Source organism: Tinamus guttatus, unplaced genomic scaffold, assembly GCF_059628265.1.
Source record: "Tinamus guttatus ecotype Peru unplaced genomic scaffold, ASM5962826v1 Tinamus_guttatus_pri_ptg000004l, whole genome shotgun sequence".
Classification (NCBI taxonomy): domain Eukaryota; kingdom Metazoa; phylum Chordata; class Aves; order Tinamiformes; family Tinamidae; genus Tinamus; species Tinamus guttatus.
Window position 1 is genome coordinate 1,086,903 of NW_028288538.1, and position 21,191 is coordinate 1,108,093.

Genomic DNA, 21,191 nt, shown 5'->3' on the forward strand with positions numbered 1-21,191 from the left:
CTTTCCCCCTCAAAAAAACCCGAGTTTTCCTCACAGTTTTCCTCACGCAGCCGAAACAAAGAGGCGAAGCGGCCCCGGCCGCGCGCTCTGCCGCCGCCGCCACCGCCCCCTCACCACCATGGCGGCGGCCGCCTCTTCCCGCCCTTCCTCCCCGCCCGGCTCCGCACCCGCTCCGCGCCTTTCCCTCCCCTCCCTCCCGCCGTGGCGCCCCCTGCGCACCCGCCCCGCGCCTCGGCGCCTCCCCCCCGGCCGCGGAAGGGCGGGCGGGCGGCGCGGAGGGAGCGCGCGCGCCGTCATCGCGCCCGCGGAGCCGCCGCCGCTCCTTCGCCAGCAGCCACCAGCACGGAATGATCCTCCGCTCCGCGGCGGGCTCTCCCCCTGGCCGCCTGCGCCGCGCTCCCATTGGCTCCCGCCGCCCCTGCGCCCCGCCCCGGCGGCCCGAGCGGCGCGGCGGTTGGCGGAGGCGGGTGTCCGTCAGGCCGCAGCGCCCGCCCCCGCGGCGATCAGGTTAGTGCGCGGCGCGGCGCCGGGGATCCCGAGCGGAGCTGGTTGCGCCCTCCGAGTCCCTCCCGGTGGTGGCGGCGGCGGGGGGGTCCGCAGCGGGGTCGGTGTCGGTGCACGGAGCGGGGCCGGCAACAGCGAGCGTCTCCCGCCAGCCGCGGCCATGGACATGAAGAAAAGGATCCACTTAGAGCTGCGGAACAGGACGCCCTCAGATGTAAGCAATGCAAAAAAAAAAAAAATCCACCCCACATTTAATTTTTTTTAATTAATTACTTATTTTTTTGGAGTGGACCGGGTGTGAGGCGGGTGGTAGAGAGGGGCGCATCGGCGCGCCGGGCAGGGCCCGGGGGTGCCCGCGGGGGTGGCCCCGGCGGCGGCGGCGCGGGGGCCGCTGCTGCCCTTGAGGTACCGACCCGCACCGGGTCCCGGGGGCGCGGGGGGCACCGCGGGCGGCCCCCGCCCCGGCCCGACCCCGATGAGGGGCAACCGGGAGGGGAGCGGGCGGGGGGGAGCGGGGGGAGGTCGACTTACGGGGAGGAGGGGGGGGGGTGTCTCGCGGCGCATTAAATAAAAAAATAAGTTGCTGCTGCTCTCCGGCGTGTTTAGTTCGCAAATATTTGTGGTGGGCGCCGGGCAGGAGGCGGCGGGCGAGTCGCGGAGGGCCCCGCTCCGAGTGCGGCCCCGCTCCTTTGCGGCGAGCAGGAGCGGAGACTGGGGAGCCATATTTGTAACTTTGTAGTCCTCATGAACGCGCCCTTTCTCTGCCTCTCTCCAGATGCTGGGAAGATTTTTTTTTCTTTTTTTTTTTTAAGGAGAAAAAAAAAAAGGAAGAAAAAAAACCCACAAATGCTTAGCGTTTATTTTTTTTTCTTAGCTGGTATCGCTGACGGGTAGGGTAAGGGTTGAATAAAAATGCAAAAAAATAATAAAAAAAGGCACTTTCCCCTTGCATCCCCACACACACACACATCCACACACACACAAAAAGGCTGCCGCGGGTGCGTGCGTGGGGGTTGTTTGGGGTGGGTTTTTTTGTTATTATTTCTAAACCCCCCTTTTTCTCCTCGTTATCTTTTCCACCCTCTTCTTCCTCGCGGCTGCACTTGAGCTTGTTGTGCGGTGCCGGCCTGAATAAATGAGAAGCAGGAGGGGAAGAAAAAAAAAAAAAAAAAAACTTTGTCAGGACAAAAATAGTGCAAAGCGGCGGGGGGTGCCCAGATGCGGGCACCGGGAAGGGGGGTGGCGCAAGGGGGGACACGCGCGGGCCGCGCTGGCAGCGGCGGGACTCGAACTCGCGGCGCTCGGAGCGAGCGCGGGGGCCGCGGCGGCCCCGCTGCCCGCCGGGGCCGTTATATAATGGCCGGGGAACGGGAGGCTCCGCGGCGGGGTGAGGGCAACGCACCTCGTCGGCAAGCGCGGGTTTATTTTTTTTTTTTTCCGCTCCAAAGGGGCAGATTTATGTAACCTCGCTCTTTAAACTTTAAAAAACTCCTGTGGGCGACGACGAGGAGGAGGAGGAGGACGAGGCAGAAGGGCGCTCCCGCCGCTCGGCTCCGTGGCTCCCGGCGCGCACGACGCGCCTCATTGTTGGCGGTGCGGGACAAAGCGGCTCCCGCCGCGCCCGTCCCGTCCCCGGGATGTCGCCCAGCCCGCCCCGCTGTCACCGCTCCCCGCGCCGCCGTCCGCACGAAGTAGGACGCGGCGCCATGTTTCCCCCCACCCCCCCTCCTTCCTCCTCCTTCTCCTCCCTTTCCCTCCCTTCCCTCGCTGGCGAGTGGCGGCGGGGCGGGCGGCGGCCGTTACCGGGCGCCCCCGCCGAGCCGAGCCGGGCCGGGCCGGACCGGGTGTCGCTCCGAGCCGGGCGGCGGCGGCCGCCGTGTTTTGGTGTCGAACTGCGCCATGAGGCGCTGACGGGGAGGGCGTTTTCCTGAGGGGAGGCGGGGGAGAGGGGGGGGTGGAAGAGGGGCCGCGCGGCCGTTGGGACCGTTGGAGCGGCCGTTGGGACCGTTGCAGGGGAGGGGGCGCCCCCTCCTTCCCTTCCTTTCCCTTCCCCGCGCGCCGGCTCCGACATGACGGGCCCGGGGCTGCCATTTTGTCACCGCGGTGGCCGCGCGCGGGGAGGGAGGAGGCCCCGGCGAGCGCGGGCGCCACGAGGGTTAAAAAACCAGCCGCTTTCCCCCCCTATCCTCCATTTTTTATTATGATCAGTTATTTGAATCGTGTCCCCGCACGACGCCGTTCATCCGGCGGGGCGGCTCCGCCCGCGGGCGAGGGCTCCGGGCCGCGGGAGCGGCGCCCGCCGGGGCCGGGGGCTCCCGCTGCAGCTTCCACAGGGAGGCAGCGCCTTCCTGACGAGCGGCGAATCCGCCTTCCTGGGCAGGGCCCTGCGGGGAGGTAGGTCTCGCTTTCCCTTGCGTTTTTATCATTTTTATTTTTTTAAAATTATTTTATTTTTTACCCGTTAATCTATACCATTCCTACCGATGGGGGCTTGTCAGCATTTATTTACACACCCCGGGTGTAAAGACTTGGTCCAAAGCCCGTCGAAGAGAGGTAGACCGTTTTATTTCGTTTTATTTTTCCCTACTTAGCTTTTGTTCGTTTTTCCCCCGCTCTGTTCTGGTTTCCTGCAGGGCAAAGTTGAAAGTGCCTTGATTTGGGTGGCGTTTCGCTGTTCCTTGGTAATCCAGAGCAGTTTGGGATTAGGAAATCTAGGCCAAAGGAGTTGGTCGTGAAATAAAGCTTATCTGAGCCGTCATTTTTCACCTGTTAGTCTTTAATTCTGGCAGTGAGTTACATGTGTTTGTCCTCTCGGGTAGCAGATGTCGTCATGCTTGTTTTAGGGCCGAATACTTCTGGTTTCGTATTGGGGGGAAGTGTCAATTTGGAATGCTGTTGAGTTTGGAATCGTTTTGGTAAAACTGTCGATTACAGGTGCGGACATACACAGTTTGTCATGGAGAATTAAGTACGTTTTGGACACTTAGCTGTCTAAAGACACTCTATGGCTAATTTGGCATTAAAGTGTCTTCAAATTGAGCTAGTGCTTTCAGTAAAATGACTGAAACAGTTTTAGAAGTGATTCTGATGCAGGTATTTAATTTGTTAATGCACTGTAATAAGTATTTAAACATGAACAGAATAGTTCTGTTTCTGTTGTCTTTGTTAGTCTGTACCTGGATAGATATGCAGTATTTGTCCTGTGTGGATCCTGTGTTGTTTTCATGTTTCAAACTTCGTATAAATACATTCTGGATGGGAAAAAACGCCTCTCCTTGCACAAACAGAGGTAAATTAACTTGTCTCAGTGCCTCTGCCCCATGTATGCCCAAGTTTGCACTGCATCTTGCAGTTAATGTGTGCTGTTACCAGTTTAGTGCATAAAAGAAACTTTCTTTTTTTTTTTTTGTATATCAGAGTTAGGAGAATGTTGATTCTGAGCTTACAATAATATTTTATAATTTGAGATAGCTACTACAGTATTTGTGAAGAAAACTGCTTAGTACCATGTAGGTAACTGGCTACTTTGAGATGTTAAATCAATATACACATCAATTAGCAAAATTGTATAATAAAGATGCCTAAAAGTGGGTAGTATAGGAGCTATTTTGCTCTCTCTCTCTTTTTTTTTTTTTTTTATTCTCGATTTTCTTGTGGATTCAGCATGGGTGATAAGTGTGAAGTTTTAGTACTTATTTTTCTGCGCTTTGGACAGTCAGAGTTGAGCCTGTGCATCTGCTTCCTCCTTGACCAGATATTTCAGCTTTTTATCCCATTGCCTTTAAGGATCACTTCAGGTCGTGCATTTGCCATAGCCCTCATCACTTTGCTTATCTTACCTATAATATTCGTTTTCTGTTAAAAATATGTGCCTGCTTGGAACTGGTCAGGTACAGTTATTTTATATAGGTTTCCTCCAGACCCATCCAATAGCAGTAATAAAACAGAGGAGATGCTCACCTGGGCAGACCTGTGGGTATTTTGCCCCATTTGTATAGTGGAAAGAGCAGCTCATGAGTAATACACAAAGAATGTAAAACAAACTCCCAATTAACCCTTTTCTCAGCTGTGTGACATAGGGGTTGGGTTTTGAAATGGTGCACAAAACCTCATCCTCTGTGGTTTACAGCTACATGCCACTTTGTTTAGCCTGAGGATTTAAAGCTGCTTCTAAAAGGAGTTTTATCAGCTCCAAATTGCAGCAGTGGTAGCACAATGACAGTGACACTGGGTATTTCTTACACTCCTGTAACTCTCTGCTGCCTTTTAAAACTCATTTGACAGCCTGATTTCTCTGGTTTTCTGTAGGCCTTAGCACTAAAGGGAAATGCTTCTTCACATAGAGTTGTTTTAGATGAAAAACACAAATAAAAGCACTCTTTTCCCCAAGCTACTTCCTCACTGTGACGAGTGCAGTCACAGTGGAGAGTTGGAACTGGCACGCTTTTTATAGAGAATGCATTAAGAAAAAAAAAAAAACGGTATTGTAACAGGATATAAATATGGCTTTACCTTGGCAGGCTGGACAACCTCGAAGTAGAAGGGGAATGTGTTCTAGGTTTGACCCAAAGTGGGACAAAGCGTTGAGTGGCAGTAGATGAGCCCATCCAAGCTCTGGTCAGCACGCTTAGATAGAGTGATTCAACCTGCAAAAATTCATGATAATCACTTACATAGCTGATGGAAGGACATAACTGTAGTGAGTAAATAGCTGGTTTTGGTTTTGTTTGCAAAATTCGCAAGCTGGCGTGTTAGCAGTCTTTATATTCTGAATTTCTAGCTGCAAACCCTTGTAAGGAGTATCCCATCAGGCGTGTGCGTTCACCTGGGAGCAGCACAAAAGCAGGCCCGGAGGAAGCGTGGCGTGTCCGAGCTGTCCTTCCCGAAGTCCGGCGCGGTTTCTCCTCCGAGCACTGCGCTGATCCGCAGTGTTTGGCAACGCCGCCTCCTTTGCGCTCAGGCTGGGTCAAGTCCCAGGTTCCAAGGAAGGAACCGCGCGCCCAGAGCTGAAAAGCTGGAGCTGAAACTGGGTGCCTGATTTTTCCACTTCTCTGTGATGTTGCTAGAAAAAAAAACAGCAGTATGCATGTGTGTGTGTATACATCTATGCACATATGTGTGTTTATATATACACACATACACCCCTTCAACTGCTGCAAGCTCCTTTTTGAAAGGAAATATCTAACATGTGCAGCCTTTTGGGCGATTCAGCTGTGTGTCCAAAACAAGAAGATACTGTTCCGAAAAATGATACTGGTTTGATAAAAATGTGTTAAGAGAGCTGGAATTTAGATGACACCACTGTGTGGTAGCCTGTCCTAACCACCGCATGAAACAAGTTACTGAAACAAGGAAGAAAAGGGCTTGTGAATGCAAACCTTCTGGGGCCTCGGCCTGACCTGACCGTGATAATCTGTCCTTGCACAAGGATTTGTGCATTATATGTCAGTGGAAGAATATACCTCTTTTTTTTTTTTTTTTCCTTCCCTTCTCTAAATGTACACTAAAAATAGTGTGTTTTAAGGTAACTTTAATTACTTGCAGAAATTTAAGACTTACAAAACACTTTATCATTCATCATATTTGAAAAGCCCGCGCTATCTACATTACTGATGCATCTCTAAATGTGAATTGAGTTGGTAGCACAAGCGTCAGTGGTTGTTACCTTAAATGTTTGTTGTTGCCTGTTTTTTTCTCTTTTCCCCGGCCGTGCGTTACTCTTTCCCCGCTCCATCCTCTCCCTGTAAAGGTGTAGGAAGGTTGCAGAGGCCCGAGAAGTGAGAGTTGGATGTGGGGAGTGCGAGTGGACGCTGTGTCCTGGCTGCTTTTGGATTCATTGAGGCCGAGGCTTTGGGTTTTGCCCAGAGGGGAGCAGCTCTGCTTTGCGAGCTGCTCTCGACACCTCTGCGATTCCCGGCGCGCTCCTGGAGCAGAGGGTGCCTGTGAAGGTGGATCCTCCTCCTGCCGCTGGCCTTTCCATTCACAGCGGCTTCCGCAGCTGTGCCTGACGGGATGAACCTGCTCCGTGTCTGCGGCAAGGACAGGTCTAGGGGGAACAGGCAGCGTTGGGGGTTTGCTGTGCCTCGGTGTGCTGGAGGCTTCCCAGCTGTGTCTGTGACACTAGGGGACTCGTTCTGCATTTAATTTTTCCTGTCTCCTTTCTTGCTCTGCTCGCTTCAAACAAAATAACTGACGCTTAGCCTGTATGTTTGGCCAAGTTGCTAATATCAATCCTGCAGCTCTTCCATATGTAAGTATGACCTTTGAAATCTAAAACGAACAAACAAAAAACACAAAAAAACCTTAGTGTCTTGCCTTAGTGACACTCTGTAAAAGTTGGCTCTGTTGGAGCACTAATTGGTCCATTGACTTGGCCTTTCCTTTCCAAAGAGCACTTTTCAAAGCATAGAAAAGCCAGGAAAAGCTTGTCTTTTGTAAGTATGATTTGTCAGTGCATTCTGTAGGAGCCGATATCTTCAGAGACTGTTTTCAGTATTAAACAGGCAGTTTGTGAAGTTAAAATTAATTTAAATGCAATGTTTCATGTATGTGTGTATGTGTGTATCAACAGCTGTCCTTTGTTGCTGAGGGCAATTCAGAGGATATGGAACTGCACAAAATAACAGTTCAACTTTTCTAACTGAAGAAATTGCAAATTTGAGGTGGAAGTCAAATGTGCATTTTAGTGCTGTTGTATTTTATAATAGCTGGCAGTGAATGAAAAACATTCTGAATGTGCTATCAGACGCTATTACTCAAACAGAGAAACTGAGGCAGGGCAAAGTGACTTGTGCATATTATTTGTTGAAAAAAAGAGAAGAAAGCAACATTAGTGTGAATTGTAAAGGCACTTAATGCAAAGATCAAACAGTTTAATCATTTGAAACATTTCAGGTGAAATTTTTTCAGTTTTTACAGTGTTATGATCTTAACACTGGAAACCAAAACAAAAACTAGCTATACACTTTTGCATCAAACAGCTTTCGTGTCTCTACTGTGTATTCTCGATTTATTAATCAGTATGTTGCCTATGCGTGTAGCTATACTGACATTTCTGAATGTGTGAAAGTGTATTTATGTGACTCATAGGGTTTCTTACTTTTTTTTTTTGAGAAAGGCATCATAACAGTAGATTATTTATTCTGGAAGCTTCTTGCACCGGAGATGCTTCATGATGAGATATGAGTTTAAGGTGTGGTCAGGCTTGTCCAGACTCTTTTCCCCTCTGTGGCTTATGTATTTCTCCTGGAACTTTAGGTTCCCATAGATGCAGAATAAATCTTTTGGAGCTATGTATATATATTGCTTTCGAGGTTTATAGGAATGCTATGCAAAATGTTAGAAGGTGGAAAAAGTAAAGTAAAGGTTACAACAGCAGCCTCTGGCCGTTTGTGAACACACGGGGTAGCTTCAATAATAACAAACCAATTTCCCTCCTCTCTTCCCCTGCTTCTTTCTTTCTGCCAGGCTAGAGGTGCTGCGGGGTTGCTGACACATGCAGTGCAGCTGAAAGAAGACATTAACTGTGCTCATTTTTGTAGGAGTTACCATAAGCAGAGCCCAGCTTTCAGGTTGTGGATTCCTAGCTTGCTGGTATCTTCAGCTTGGTGCTGGTTTGAAAGCTGTCTTTAAACTGCTGTTTTACAGCACTGCCTTGAGCTTGGACGCAGTGATTTGCCTGGGCTGCTTGACTCAAGCCTAGGACAGATGCCCACGGGGATGCCGTGTTGTCACTGAATCAGCCCGAGCCCTTGCTGAATGTCTTCATTGAAGGCTGCGCCTTCTTCCCAAGCGAATCCTCTTGTCCGCTTCCTCCGTGGCCGTTTTCCTGCCCGTGGGAGGCTGCAGGCTGCAGCCCCTGCCTCCCTCGGCGCTGCCAGCCGGCCGGAGCGCTCAGCACCCTGTGCAAGGAACAGCTAGAAAGTCTTCCCGTTTCCTTCATCGCGCGGGCGTCAGATCGGCTCTGTCAAGTACAGTTTGCTGGCGCATAGTGTGCAGAGGCAGAGCAGACCTGTGTGAGAAGTTTGGCATTCACTGAATACAGCAGCACCAGCAGCTGTGCCCATCCATGAGTATTTTTGCTTCTCGTGAAGAATTCCAGAAGCACAAAACTCGTACCGGCATGATCTAATGGTTCAATGTTGGGCTTCAAAATCCTCTGTTAAAGTTTTGATGTAAATATTGCTGGGATTTCCCAAGAAAGAGATGTAGAAGAGGAATTTGAATAAGAAAATTTGACGGGGTTGTATCATTTGAATAAGAAAATTTCATGGGCTTGTATCATTTGGAGACACTGCAGATGCATTTCTAAGCCCGCTTGGTAGTTTCACATGACCTCATTGCAAAGATTTGGAGCTGCAGCTCAGCTGAATGAATGCAAATAGCTAGAAATTGCACTTGTAGCCATTGAAGCAGACTGCACAGGAAAACATTATGTTCAGCAATTGTTAACGCTTGGTACCCAAGGGGCCAGTTCCAGAGAGCTGCCGGAAGGGGGGACACGGTGTTAGGATTTGGGTAGTGTGCCCAAGGGCGACTCTCTAAACCGAAACCCAAAGCGAAGCCCTGACACCCACGTGGCCTCCAGCCGTGGTGAGGTGCTGCGCTTGCACTCAGTATCCGTTGTGGCCAATTCCGAGGTATGGGCATTAATTCATGCTTAGCTAGGAGTTTAAGACCTTTATTGTAGGTGATGGGGAAAAAAAGGTAGATTTTTCTCTCAGATACTTGTAGTAAAACTTGAAGGGATGTACCAAAATCCGATGTTGCCTTGATAAGAATACAAATCGTTGCTGCTGTCATGTGGAGCAGACGCCTGTGAGCGTTCCTGTGGCTTTCTTCTCCCATGTGTATGTTGCGGGGGCAGGAGGATATCATGGGCACAGGAATTCCTCCTTCCGTTATATGTAACGTAGAAAAAGAGCATCCCCGCTGAGGACTGTCCGGGAGGGAATCCCGGTGGCCCCGTGCCAGCGATGCCAGGGCCCTGGCACCTGCTCCCTCCCGCTGGTGTCCGTGCTGCCACGCGCCCTGCGGCTCGTGCCGTCTTCCAGCTTTGTGCAGCCCGCGCCACGGTGCCTCCGAACCACAGGGTGCCCTCGTAAACGCGGGTGGGAGGTGGCACGTGCTGCGATCTCTGCTCAGAACGTACCTCTTCGGGCGTCCTGGGGGTGTGTTTTGGTGACCATCGTGGAGCAGAAATTGCATTGTGTCTTCGAGCCTTCCAAGGCTCTGTTTTAGCACAAGGTGTTAAATAGGCAGTTTGTTCAAGCATTTTTGGCCTAGTCACACTCCAGATAATATCAACAATGAAAATTCCTGAAATGTTGCCTCCCTGCAGGACTAGCAACTTTGGGAAAAGGTTGTTTGAATTAAACGTGGTCAGCATGTTAAGACCCCGCAGCCTTCCCCGTGTTTCTGCAATGTCTGAGCAAAGGGATGGGTTCTTTGCAAGACTAGGGTGCTGCCTTTGTGAAACCACTTCTATCCCCAGTGTCATGACTGTGGAGGAGCCCCCCCAAGAAAAAAACAAGCCCAAAAGTGTTCTGAAGAAGAATTTGTGCATCTCAGAGAAAGAAAAAGCTACCTCTGCTTTCAAAAGTAAGGCTGGACTTGGCTGCAGCTTATCACAGCAGACGTCCCTTGCTCTCCCCTCCCTTCTTTTCACAGCTCTGCCTTCCTCCAAATGAAGCTTCCATCTGCTTCAGGGGTGTGAAGGACTTGAATTTTCGCATTGTTCCCAGACCATGTGGTTGGGAGCAGTGGGAGATGAACACCCTCTTTACCTGTCCTTTGTGGGAAAAAAGTGCTACATGTTTGGAAGCATACACAAGCGCACTTCAGAAGGATTTGATTTGTACTGAAAACAAGGTGTTACAGCCTCGGCTGTTCCTGCCTGTAAAGCCAGCAGAATGGCATTTGAACTTGTAAACCTGCCATTTACCTTTTAAAAACCGTATGCACCACTGTGCCTCTCCATCGTGCTGTTAACAGGCTGAAAGCCAGCAGCTTCGTCCCTCGTTCCTGGATCTTCCTGCCTGTGGACTGTAGGGTCTCTGAAGTGGACATTTTGCCTTTATAAATGTTACAGCACAAGCGTAGATGAAAGGTTAAGGTGATGAATGTTGTGGAGAGCAGCGTGTCTCTGTGCAATTATGTTCCGTGGAGTGTGTAGCTGTTCATGCAGGATACGGTCATTCCAGAGGTGCAGACGGTGCTGGAAAAGTGACCCGGGGAGGGTCTGCCCTGTGCAGTGAATGAGCTGTAGATATTCCCTGTGATTATTCCCATGAAATTACCCACGGCTGCCTGTACTTAGCTTAGGAGTAAGCGGGAGTCTTGCAGTACCCACGCTGGCCTTATTAAGGCTACCATATACACAGTGGGGAGTACAATTTAATGCAGTCACCGTGCTAGGGAACAAGGAAGAGGCCTTGATTTTTGGGAGAGGAGTAAAGCAAAGCGTGATGCCACCAGCAGCCTGGGCAGACACGCGGGCCGCTGCTTAGCAGCAACGCAAGGGCATGTTCCGAAAGTGCCCGAGAGCAGCAGAAACAGGAACGAGAGCGACCGCAGGAGCGCAGGGCCAGGGCACGGTGTCTGAAGAGGAGCAGTCTGCCTGCTGTGTTTGCTCCGGTGTTCGGTAGCCTCTGGCTTGTTGCTCTTCTGCAGTTGCTCACTGTGTAGTAGGTTTTGGGGAGGAGGGTGAAAGAGGACAGGGCATGTGGCCAGCTTGTCGTGGTGCTTTTGCCATGAGTGCTTTTTGACTTGCTTATGCATTGTGCAGCAGACAGCAGAACGACTGCCTACAACTTCTGCAGGTTGGATCTTGGTGTCTTTGCTGCAGCTAAGTGAGAATTGTTTCCTAAAACACATTCCCTCAGCCTATCCATGCAAGCACGTTCAGACGGCCTTCCTTAGCCCGGCTGTTCGGGCCCATAACGTTACGCAGATACCCCCCTGCGTATGTAGGGGGGTTGGACTAGATGATCTCTAGAGGTCCCTTCCAACCCTAAGCATTCTATGATTCTATGATTGAGATGTGGGACCGTTCAGTTGATGCAGAGCAGTGGAGACCAGCTCATCTCGCTCAGAAAGTGCGGCTGCTTCCGCCAGGCAGCTGCTTGTGCTGTGTTTTGGGAGAGAGTTTGAAGAAGGAGACGTGTAAAAGTGAGTCTTCCCGTGTTAGGGGGAAGTCCGGTAGATGTTTGGAGAGTGATTCAGGGTCTGGAATTTTTATAAACCTATTAAGACACCAGGAAAACAAACAGGGATAGATTTAGCCCTGCTGTCATACTTCAGTGGTAGTGGTTGTTCCGGTTGAAACGCAGCTTTCCTAAGGTCACCTTTGCAGTTCCCGTGTCTGCCTGCAAAACTGTTTAGCCATCTAGAGTGCCCTGCCACGGCCTGGCGGGTACGGCCAAACAGAACGGCTACGACGTGGCCTCCAGCACGAGGAGGAGCCCAAGTGCATCATTCTCTATAGGATCCTTAAATCTCTTTGAATCTAAAGCCCCCTTAATTTTAATTTGACCATGCAGGCACTGACCTTGCATTGCTGCGGGCGCGGTTCTGCGTGCCCCTCTTTCCTAAATGAACTCCCACATTTGACCAGGCTGCCCAGGCTCCTGGGCAAAGGAAACAAGAAGGTGCTGCAGTTCTTTTTATTAAAGAAGGAAATCTTTAAACTTTCAAATAAAACTTTCTGGAAAGGCAGAGCAGAAGAGCAGCCTTCTCCTAAGTGGCGCAAACCTAAGGTAGAAGCTAGTTGGTTCTGCTGCCACATTAGAGAGTTCTTCTACATCCGTAGCAATTTGCAGCTCCTCCTCAAACCTCTTATCCGTGTCTGAGGAAGCTTTGCCTAATTCCCCGTTTGCCTTTTCTCTTCCCGCTGTTCTTGCCGTGCAGTGAGGGCAGGTACCGACCCCTTTCTTTGCTCTGCCGGGCGATTTCAAGCAGATCTTCCTGTAAGCCCCATCCTGTGCGGGTTGCAGAGCCCTGAGCTTGGCTCCTTCAGCTCTGGCCTCGCTTCATCTTCCCACGTGGCTTTTGCAAACTTCCTTGTCTGGCTTTTGCAAAGAGGATAACGGAGAAAAAAAGACCTTTCATTCTGCGCAATTACCAGCCGTCAGGAAGGGGATCAAATCTGCGTCCACGGACCATCTTTTCTCCTGCAGCCGTGGAGCTGGGTCTCGGGGTGTCCATGCACGGGCAAACTTGGTGCTCGACACCGCAGCTCTCTCCTTTGCCGCGCTGTTCGGGAGGAAGCGTATCCCGAGGTGGATTCCGAGGCTCCCGAGCGCTGCCTCGGATGAGCAGCCGACTGGCTGGGGCAGATAATGCGGCAGGCAAAGGCCTCCGCGTGCCACGGAGCAAGGCCACAGATGGGGATAAAATGTAACTGCTCTGTGGCTTGGTTCTGGGGTGGAGCTGCTTTTGTTTTACTTTTTTTCTTTTTTTTGATGGGGGCAGAATGTATGAAGAAAGAGATGTCCAAGAAGACTGTGTGTGCCCAGATTGATCCAAGTAGCCTGCTGCTTAAATACTGTTACACTAGAAAGCTGCATGTTCATCCCTGTATTTGCTCGAGGGGTGGAGGGGATGTTTTGTTTTTGCGTTGAAATAACACAAGGATCTGGAGCGCTAGCCTTGGTCTTTGGTTTCTCCCAGCCAGTCTAAAATTCTGGCAGACTTCTGTGTAGCCATCCCCTATCATAATTTTTCTAGGAAAATGGTAGAGGCTTGGAAAATGTACTTCCCGTCTAACTCTGATCCTCCTACTCCCAGTGAATCACTTGTACTCTCGTGTTGCTTTGGGCTGACTTCCCCGTTGCCTTCAGCGCCTCGGGTTTAATTAGAAAACTAGGGATGATGTTATTTGGAGCTGTAAAACTGCATAGGATTCTTCTCCATGCTGCTTCACAGACAGGGCTACAGTAATAATAAGAAAAATAAGGAAATGGGGTATTTGCATATTAACTGTCCTTTGTGTGAAGAGTTGCTTCACATTTCTGTGCACGACGGTCTTGCAAATGTTCCTGCGTCCGGTACGCTCCGCATAGAGCAACCCCCGCGTCCTCGTGCCCGTGAACAAGCCCGAGCTCGGAGCCGGGCCCTCCGGTCCCCCTTGCAGGAGAGGGGCCATAAGGCAGGCAGCAGCACGTGCTTTTCCAAGGTACTTGTATGCAGGGGACAAAAACTCCCTGGAAATTCGCCATGGGTGTGAAAACGTCTGGATGGCGCCTGAGGGGGTCAGCGCTTCCCATGGCAGCGCGGACCATGTGCACAGGACAACTCGGGCAGCGTTTGCTACTCGTGGGCTTGTCTTGCAAGGCGAAAAGGAGCCGCTTGGTGCAGGGTGGAGCTGGCGCGGCCCCTCTTCTGCGTTAATGCTCTGGGTTTGTGTCCCTTGGAGATAGCACCTGCAGGAAGAGATTGTGCCTGGCTGCGCACGGCCGCGTGCTGCGCGCACCTTCTGCGCCGCGCACACCGCTGCGGAGCTTATCGCTGCCTCCTCCCTGCAGCAGGGCAGGCAGATAAGCCAGGACATGCATTAAATAGCAGCAAACCCCTTCCAGAACCATCCGCAACGTGCCTTGTCATTCCCTAAGGAAGTGGCTGCCTGCGTGGAGAAGCTCTTGGGGGGTGTTTTAGCCTGCTTGCAAGTAAAAGCTTCATTCTCCACACAGAACTTCTTACACACATGTTGCTTTGCTTTGCTCTTTTTTCCAGGTTAAAGAACTCGTTCTTGACAACTGCAGGTCATGTGAAGGCAAAATTGAAGGCCTTACAGATGAGTTTGAAGAGCTGGAATTCTTAAGTACAATCAACGTAGGCCTAGCCTCAGTTGCAAACTTACCAAAGTTAAACAAACTTAAGAAGGTAAATAAAATGCTGTATGCCCTCTGTTTCCCTCTTTGCAATATACTGAATATAAAAGAGTTGTTTGCAGAAAAACTTAACTAACCAAATGGCTTTGTGATGTGTGGTTTATGCCAAAAACTCAACATGTTCATCTGCTTTTTAGCTCGAACTTAGCGACAACAGAATCTCAGGAGGACTGGAAGTGTTGGCAGAAAAGTGTCCAAACCTCACGCATCTAAATCTAAGTGGCAACAAAATAAAAGATCTCGGTACAATAGAACCTCTGGTAAGTGACTGACCCCACAGGAAATGAAAACCTGTTGTGTTGTGATGAAGGGGGGTAACACAGCAGCTTAGCAGAGCCCCGGTGTTCTGGAGGGCCTGAATTCCCAGCCAGCTCTCGGTTGAGTGTCCCACGTTCTGGTGTTTGTCCCCAGGGCTCCGGGCTGGGGTGGCTTTGTCTCTAGACCCTCAGCAGGACATTGGAGTGGGACCAGTGCCCGGAGCTGTGCCACTGCCACCCTCTAGCGGCCACCCCTGCCCCCAGAGCCACTGCCACAGCGGGCACCCTCCGGCACACGCGGAGCTTCCACTTGTTAAACACAAGCTCTCCTCCTCTTTCCATAGCTGAACCCCTAAGTCCTGACTGAGACAGCTGAGGTCTCTGCTTATCCAGGTTGTGTCCTCCAGGACAGCTGGGGACAAGGCTGTGCACCAGGCAGGGTCACACACTGCAGTTTTGTGCCCTCTCTGAAATATGAAGGCAGTGTCACTCGGTGCATTTTGGAAGCACAGCAGCTTTGCACCAATGTAACTCATCAGAACAGAGCAACCAGGGGCTTGTTCTTTTCTTGAAGTCACCATCGCTCTGTGTCTTCAGCTGCAGAAGGGAGACATTGCATAAGACTTGATACAAATCCTTAGCTGCTGTGATGGCATTTTTTCTGTGTGTATTTTGTTTAAGTGCCATTGGCTACTGGCAATGCAGACCTCTTCCTTTAAAAAAGAAATAAAAATTCAAACACATCCTTTTCTGTTCAATTTCTTTTTTTTTTTTTTTTAATTATTTTGCAAGTTAAGTAGTCTACAGTCATTAAAACTTTTTAAATGTGTCTCTGAAGAATACACAGTTTCTTTTTACTTTGATAGTAGTAGCTTAAAGATACCTGACCGCTGGCTTCAATATCTTGCTTTGCCCTTTTGGGACAACTTACTAGATTGGTTTTTGTTCTTGGCTTGGGCCCTCACAACATGTGACTTAGCACCATTACCTCCTTCCAAATTTCAGTCTTCTGCTTGTGAGATACTGAACTTGAGAAGGAGCATATTCCATTCATGGATATCAAAGCAGTGATGACCAATTCCACACCAATTTATAGACAGAGAATGAAATGCCCTTTTTGTCCTGGGAAGCTGTTGAGTGCATTAACTGCGCTTGCTGTTGTGTTCTCTGTTCTTCAGGGATTCATTATAATGCTGAACTTCAGAGTCTTTTGTTTTCCTTGCAGAAAAAGTTAGAAAACCTGAAGAGTTTAGATCTTTTCAATTGCGAGGTAACCAACTTGAACGATTATAGAGAAAACGTATTCAAGCTCCTCCCGCAGCTCACGTACCTCGATGGCTACGATCGGGATGACAAAGAAGCACCAGACTCTGATGCAGAGGGCTACGTGGAAGGCTTAGACGATGAGGAGGAGGACGAAGATGGTACGTGATTGTGTTACTCGCTATACATACATTGAGTGATGTGCTGCCTAGTACTTTTTGTTTTCGGTTCTGACTTTTTGGACAGAGAAGAGGGCTCTCAGTAGCTCCTTCCCTGTCTAATGTAAAGGAGAAATACCTCAGTGTCCTCTGGGAAAGGAGATGGGCTTGAGAAAGCTTTTCAGTCCTCTCTGTAGTAGAAGGTGGGGAGTAAGGGGGTAGTTGAGAAGTGGACCAGGATGAGGAGTAAGACAAGCAGTAAGATGCTAAGAGTTCAGGCAACAGTGAACACCAGGGGAGCAAAACAGAAGGAAAAAGTGGATAAGAAAAGATGACATGTATGTCACTTTCCCAGGAACAAAGCAGTTCGTGTAGTTGTGTCGATCCTGATAAATGAGGGTAGAATGGGGAGCCAGGCTGGGCACAGAAAGAAGTGCCAGAGTCGAGGACTCGAAGGAGCTGAGGCTTGGCTTAGTAATAGGATAGTATGTGTGATCTGTAGGGGCAACTAGCTGGGTTAGAGCAGAAGAGGGGAAGGTGTGTGACCTGGAGACTGCCTGCAGCAAGCTCTGTGAAAGGCACTAATGAAGCAGCAAATAACTTTCTCATGCCAGGAAAATTAGCTGTGGGTCCCACCGGGCCGTAGGTGCCAGTGTGCCTCCCTGGCAGCCTGCGCTCAGAGGCTCCAGTCCACCAGCTGCATGGGTATGGGGCTGAGCTGGGGAATTTGCTAGACTCTTCAAACCCAGCTGCACAGCAAAAGCAGAATCGCTGGACTTGCACTTTTCTCCCGAGTGCTGAGTGGGAGATCTGGTGAAAGGGGTGAGTGCTGCAGCGCTGCCTGGCAGAGCGCTGCATTCAGCCAGGTTCAGCAGGGACAGGTTCTTTTCAGCAGAGCACAAGCCTGGGCCTGGTTTCAGATGCATGAAAAAGCTCCAAAACACCCTTCCTACAGTAAGGAGAACAGGGTGGTTTTTGGTGTTGCCCTGGCAGCAAAAGGCAAGGGGTGGCCTGGCCCTTAGAGAGCGTTCCCTGGGCACCGTCGCCCTTCCCGGTTCTGCCACGTCCCTGGTGGGAGCAGATGGACAGAGCAGAGGAGCTGCCGTGTTCCACAGGCTTGGAAATGCCAGTTAGGAGTGGGAGCTGGAGCAGCTTCAGCACAAGGCTGGGTCCAGCCCTGTGTTTTGCAGCTGGGGAGCTGCGTGGAGCTCTGCTCTGCCGTTGAGCAAAGCTGTCAGGTTGCTCCTGACATCACCAAGAGGGCACAGCTTGTGTGGGACTGCTGAAAAACAAATTCTGAATATCTGAGCGGTATAAATCTTGTTTGCCTGTATAGAAGAGGAATACGATGAAGATGCTCAGGTAGTAGAAGATGAAGAAGATGAGGAGGAAGAGGAGGAAGGAGAAGAGGAGGACGTGAGTGGAGAAGAGGAGGTAAGGCTTCATTGCTGTTGTTAATGAGCATGGAACAAACCTTCTGTAACTGGAAATAGCCGAGAAAGAAATGAACCAAATATTGAACCTTCTTGTACTTGAATCAAGTACATACTTTTTTGGAAAAACTCCTTAAAAAAAGAGAGAGAAGCATTAAAGCCACAATAGGGGGTGGCATTGAGGAGTGTCTCTCTGTGAGCCAGCTGCCATCTAGTGACCACTGACATGAAATCATTCTGTTTTCTGGGCCAATGTCGAGTTTTAGCATGTGAAGCCTTTGAAGAGCTGGAGTTAATGGTCCCCACCCAAGCAAGGAGAGAGTGGGAGAAACTGCAGTGCAGAAAGGACAGAGTAGCAGCACTGAACCGTAACATCATGGTGTTGATTTGAGTAAGTTAGAGGGACAGTGGGATAAAGAGGATGAGCACAAAATGCAGAAAGTGAAGTCATCTTTGTGAGGGTAGCTTGCTCATGTAGTTCTCAGCACCCACAGAAAAACACAGTTCACTCACTACCTCCTTGTGGTAAGAGCCTCGAAGCAGGCCCTGCTCTAGCAAGGTCACACTGATGTTGTGGCAGCTTCCTGCTGCTTGATCCGGTACACGAATTACTGACCATGCACTCTCCGAACAAGATTCCTCCTTGCACGTGCTGAGAATTGAAGCATCCATACGTGGTCTGGTTCCTGTGTGTCAGGTACACTGAGCTTATCACAAGCTGTCAAGGCTTGGCTGTTAGCAGAACCACTGGGAACGGGACTAAAAAGTGACAGCAGGAGATCATTAGGCAATGTTCTGGCCAGAGAATCACAGCTACTTAGTGCTCACTTTTTCTTACTGTTCTCAAAAATAACAGCAGCTTCTCAGATGTGGAGAGGTGTGCTCCACTTCTAACTCTCCCTGTGCCCCTAGACATTGTGCCTTCTACTATCCGTTCATCAGCTTTAAGTAAACTCAAAGTTCCTTACAAATTTGCAGCAACAAAGCAGCGTGGATTATAAAATCCTGTACTTGCTGAGGGCTTTAGGCTAGAAGTGGCTGCTCTGGTTGCTCCTGATTTCCTGCAGTGAAGCCTGGGCCGGAGTCCAGTTATACTGTAGCTAAGAACTTCAGCAACTGCACTTACATAAGTGCGTGGGAAGCGCCTGCCTTTTTGTTAGGTTTTTGTTTAAGGCACTTTAAGGACTCTTTCCCTGTTGTAAAATGCTGTTGGATGTTGTCAAATTGTGAAAGGTGCTGCACGAAAAGCAACTTTTAATCCTTTCTTTTCTGCCTAGGAGGATGAAGAAGGCTATAACGACGGTGAGGTAGATGACGACGAAGATGAAGAAGAAATTGGTATGGCAGTAATCCAGTTTTTGCTAGAGATTAAAAATAAAAATGTGTAGTATAGTAAAGGCAAGCTTGCATTTGTGTTCTTGCTGCTTTGATGGCAAGCCAGCTGCCAAGTAAAAGCCTGTTGAACTTGTTTGGCTTCCGAGTAACATGTGGAAGCACTCACATAACTCAAGTTGTGTTTTATTTTGCAGATGAAGAAAGGGGACAGAAGAGAAAACGAGAACCTGAAGACGAAGGGGATGAAGATGACTAAACTGAATAACCTATTTTGAAAATTTCCTATTGTGATTTGACTGTTTTTACCCTGTATCCCCCCTCCCCACACCTCCAACTTTTTTTTTCTTTTTTTTTTTTTTCTCCTGATTGTAATGTTGCTGTGGGAACGAGAGGGAGAAGCAGACTGGGTGGGCAAGGGAATAAAATACTATTTTTACTGCCACTCCTCCTCCTATTCATTTAAAATTTTTTCTTTATTTTTGTCCCTCTCTTAGTCCCTGTAACTGCAATAGTAAGTATAAACCAAGTGGTAATTTGTTTCTTATTATGGGAGTGGATAGTTTGACATCTGAAAAAATAAAAAATTTACAATCAGTGGATGATACCCAAAATACACATCACGTGTTCGGAGACAGCTGAGTATCCGTCTGTTGGGATTCTCCACGGCTGCCAGTCACTAACCGGAGCGTCAGCATCCCTAGGGCTGCTGCAGGCCCAGGCACCGCGTCCCTCCACAGCAACAGGGGTGAGAATGGCATATTGATAAAGTGATTTCTTTGTTGCCTGTCCGTGAATGACTGCCATTTTCAGCCAATGCTTGCCCTGCTTCTGTAGGTACCTTTTATTTTGCTCTTTGTAAATAGTGACCAAATTTACTTTTTTTTTTTTTTGGGGGGTGTTCTTTTGGATCTGGTTTGTGGGGTGCCCTTGCAATCCCCCCTCTGCCTGTGTGGTGTTTTATCTCCTTTCTGTTTGTTTTTTTGTTCTTGTTTGTTTGGGGTTTTTTGGGGTTTTCCTTTTTTTTTTTTTTTTTTTTTTTGACTAGGGTATAGCCAACACACTGAAAATGGCAGGCATTTAAATATATATATAAATATATATAAAAAGTGTTCCTAATTCCTGAGTTACTAGTGAAATTAATTTGACAATTGTAATAAAAAAAATGTTTCAACCCTTTTAAATAAGGTGTGTACTATTTTGGTCTGTAATATATAACACCTAGTCAATTTTAAGTGATGAGAAACTACTTCCACTTGTGCTATATACTTTGAAAATTTTTACAAACCTAAGTACAGGAGGCAGTTCAGCATGTAGGGTAGGAGGTTTCTTTTCATACACTCAAGCACGAGATACTAATACAAAATTGTATTTTCTTACCTAGTGGAAGTCAGTAAAATGACTGAAAATACCTAGTGAATGTACAGTTTTACTTTCATATCCCTCTTTAAAATAGCTTTAGAAGTGACTTGTATTTCCTAGTCAATATTTCATCTGTATAAATACATTTGCAACAGTTTTTTTTTCCCAAAAGAGCCAAACTTTGAGTTTTATGTCTGTTTGTCATTGATGAATTTCAATAAATCTTTTTATACAATTTTTTCTGTGGCTTATTTGAGTAAAAATGGGCCACTGGGAATGAATTGCACACCTTTTTTAAAAAGCATTTAATAACCTATCCTGGTAAATTCCCTGATATTTTTAGTAGCTTGATGATATGTTTTGCTCTATGAAACTCCCCTGAGCAATGGTTGGGTGAAACCAAGGGAGAGGTTTTGGTTTTAATGCAAATCCTATTGTGCCATTTTTATTACAGAAAGGATTTTTTTTCCCTGTGTTGTCACCATGGATATTAGTTTAGCGTGTTCATGACTGTGTGCTGGATCCAACCCCTATTTATCCTAGGCCAGAAGGAAGAATTCCCGATGCCCTTCATCCGATTGAGGAAAACGCTTGTGCATGTTAGGCCAACGCAGGTAGGATATGGGATAACTGCTGGGATATCTCATTGCTCCTGGAGTGTGCTGCCAGTCCAAGGCCAAGCTTCTCCCACATTTCCTAGTGTGAACAGGCTGGCGTGTGGTGGCATGTGCCACATTCCTAAAAAGAATGTAAAGAAAAAAGCCCTTTTCCATAGCAGGAGACTGCACTGTCGTCACGCGTGTGTGCAGCGTGGGTTTTTCACAGGGAAAGCAGCAGGACTTGATGGTTCCTGCAAAATTAGCCCCCTTTCCCAGCGACTTAGCAAATGGATGCACCCTTGGGAACGGCCCCTCGGGAAGCCGGTCGCGCCGGCTCCAGCGGCAAAGCCGTTGTCCTGGCGCTTGGAAACGCGCCGGAGCTGGAGCAGGGAGC

At 49.0% G+C, this 21,191-nt stretch overlaps 1 protein-coding gene across 2 annotated transcripts; it reads left to right on the forward strand.

Moving 5' to 3' along the window:
* Positions 1–521: 521 nt before the first annotated feature.
* Positions 522–19,281, forward strand: ANP32A (acidic nuclear phosphoprotein 32 family member A). 2 transcript variants are annotated; one of them, XM_088533281.1, is made up of 7 exons: positions 522–718; positions 14,236–14,385; positions 14,531–14,653; positions 15,876–16,074; positions 17,408–17,505; positions 18,782–18,842; positions 19,034–19,281. In XM_088533281.1, exons 1-7 carry the CDS (start codon positions 665–667, stop codon positions 19,093–19,095), a joined length of 747 nt encoding a protein of 248 aa, XP_088389407.1. In that variant the 5' UTR covers positions 522–664; the 3' UTR covers positions 19,096–19,281. The 2 variants fall into 2 exon arrangements, with proteins under 2 accessions (XP_088389407.1, XP_088389466.1); XM_088533340.1 differs by lacking the exon at positions 522–718 and adding an exon at positions 2,127–2,195.
* The last annotated feature ends 1,910 nt before the right edge of the window (positions 19,282–21,191 follow it).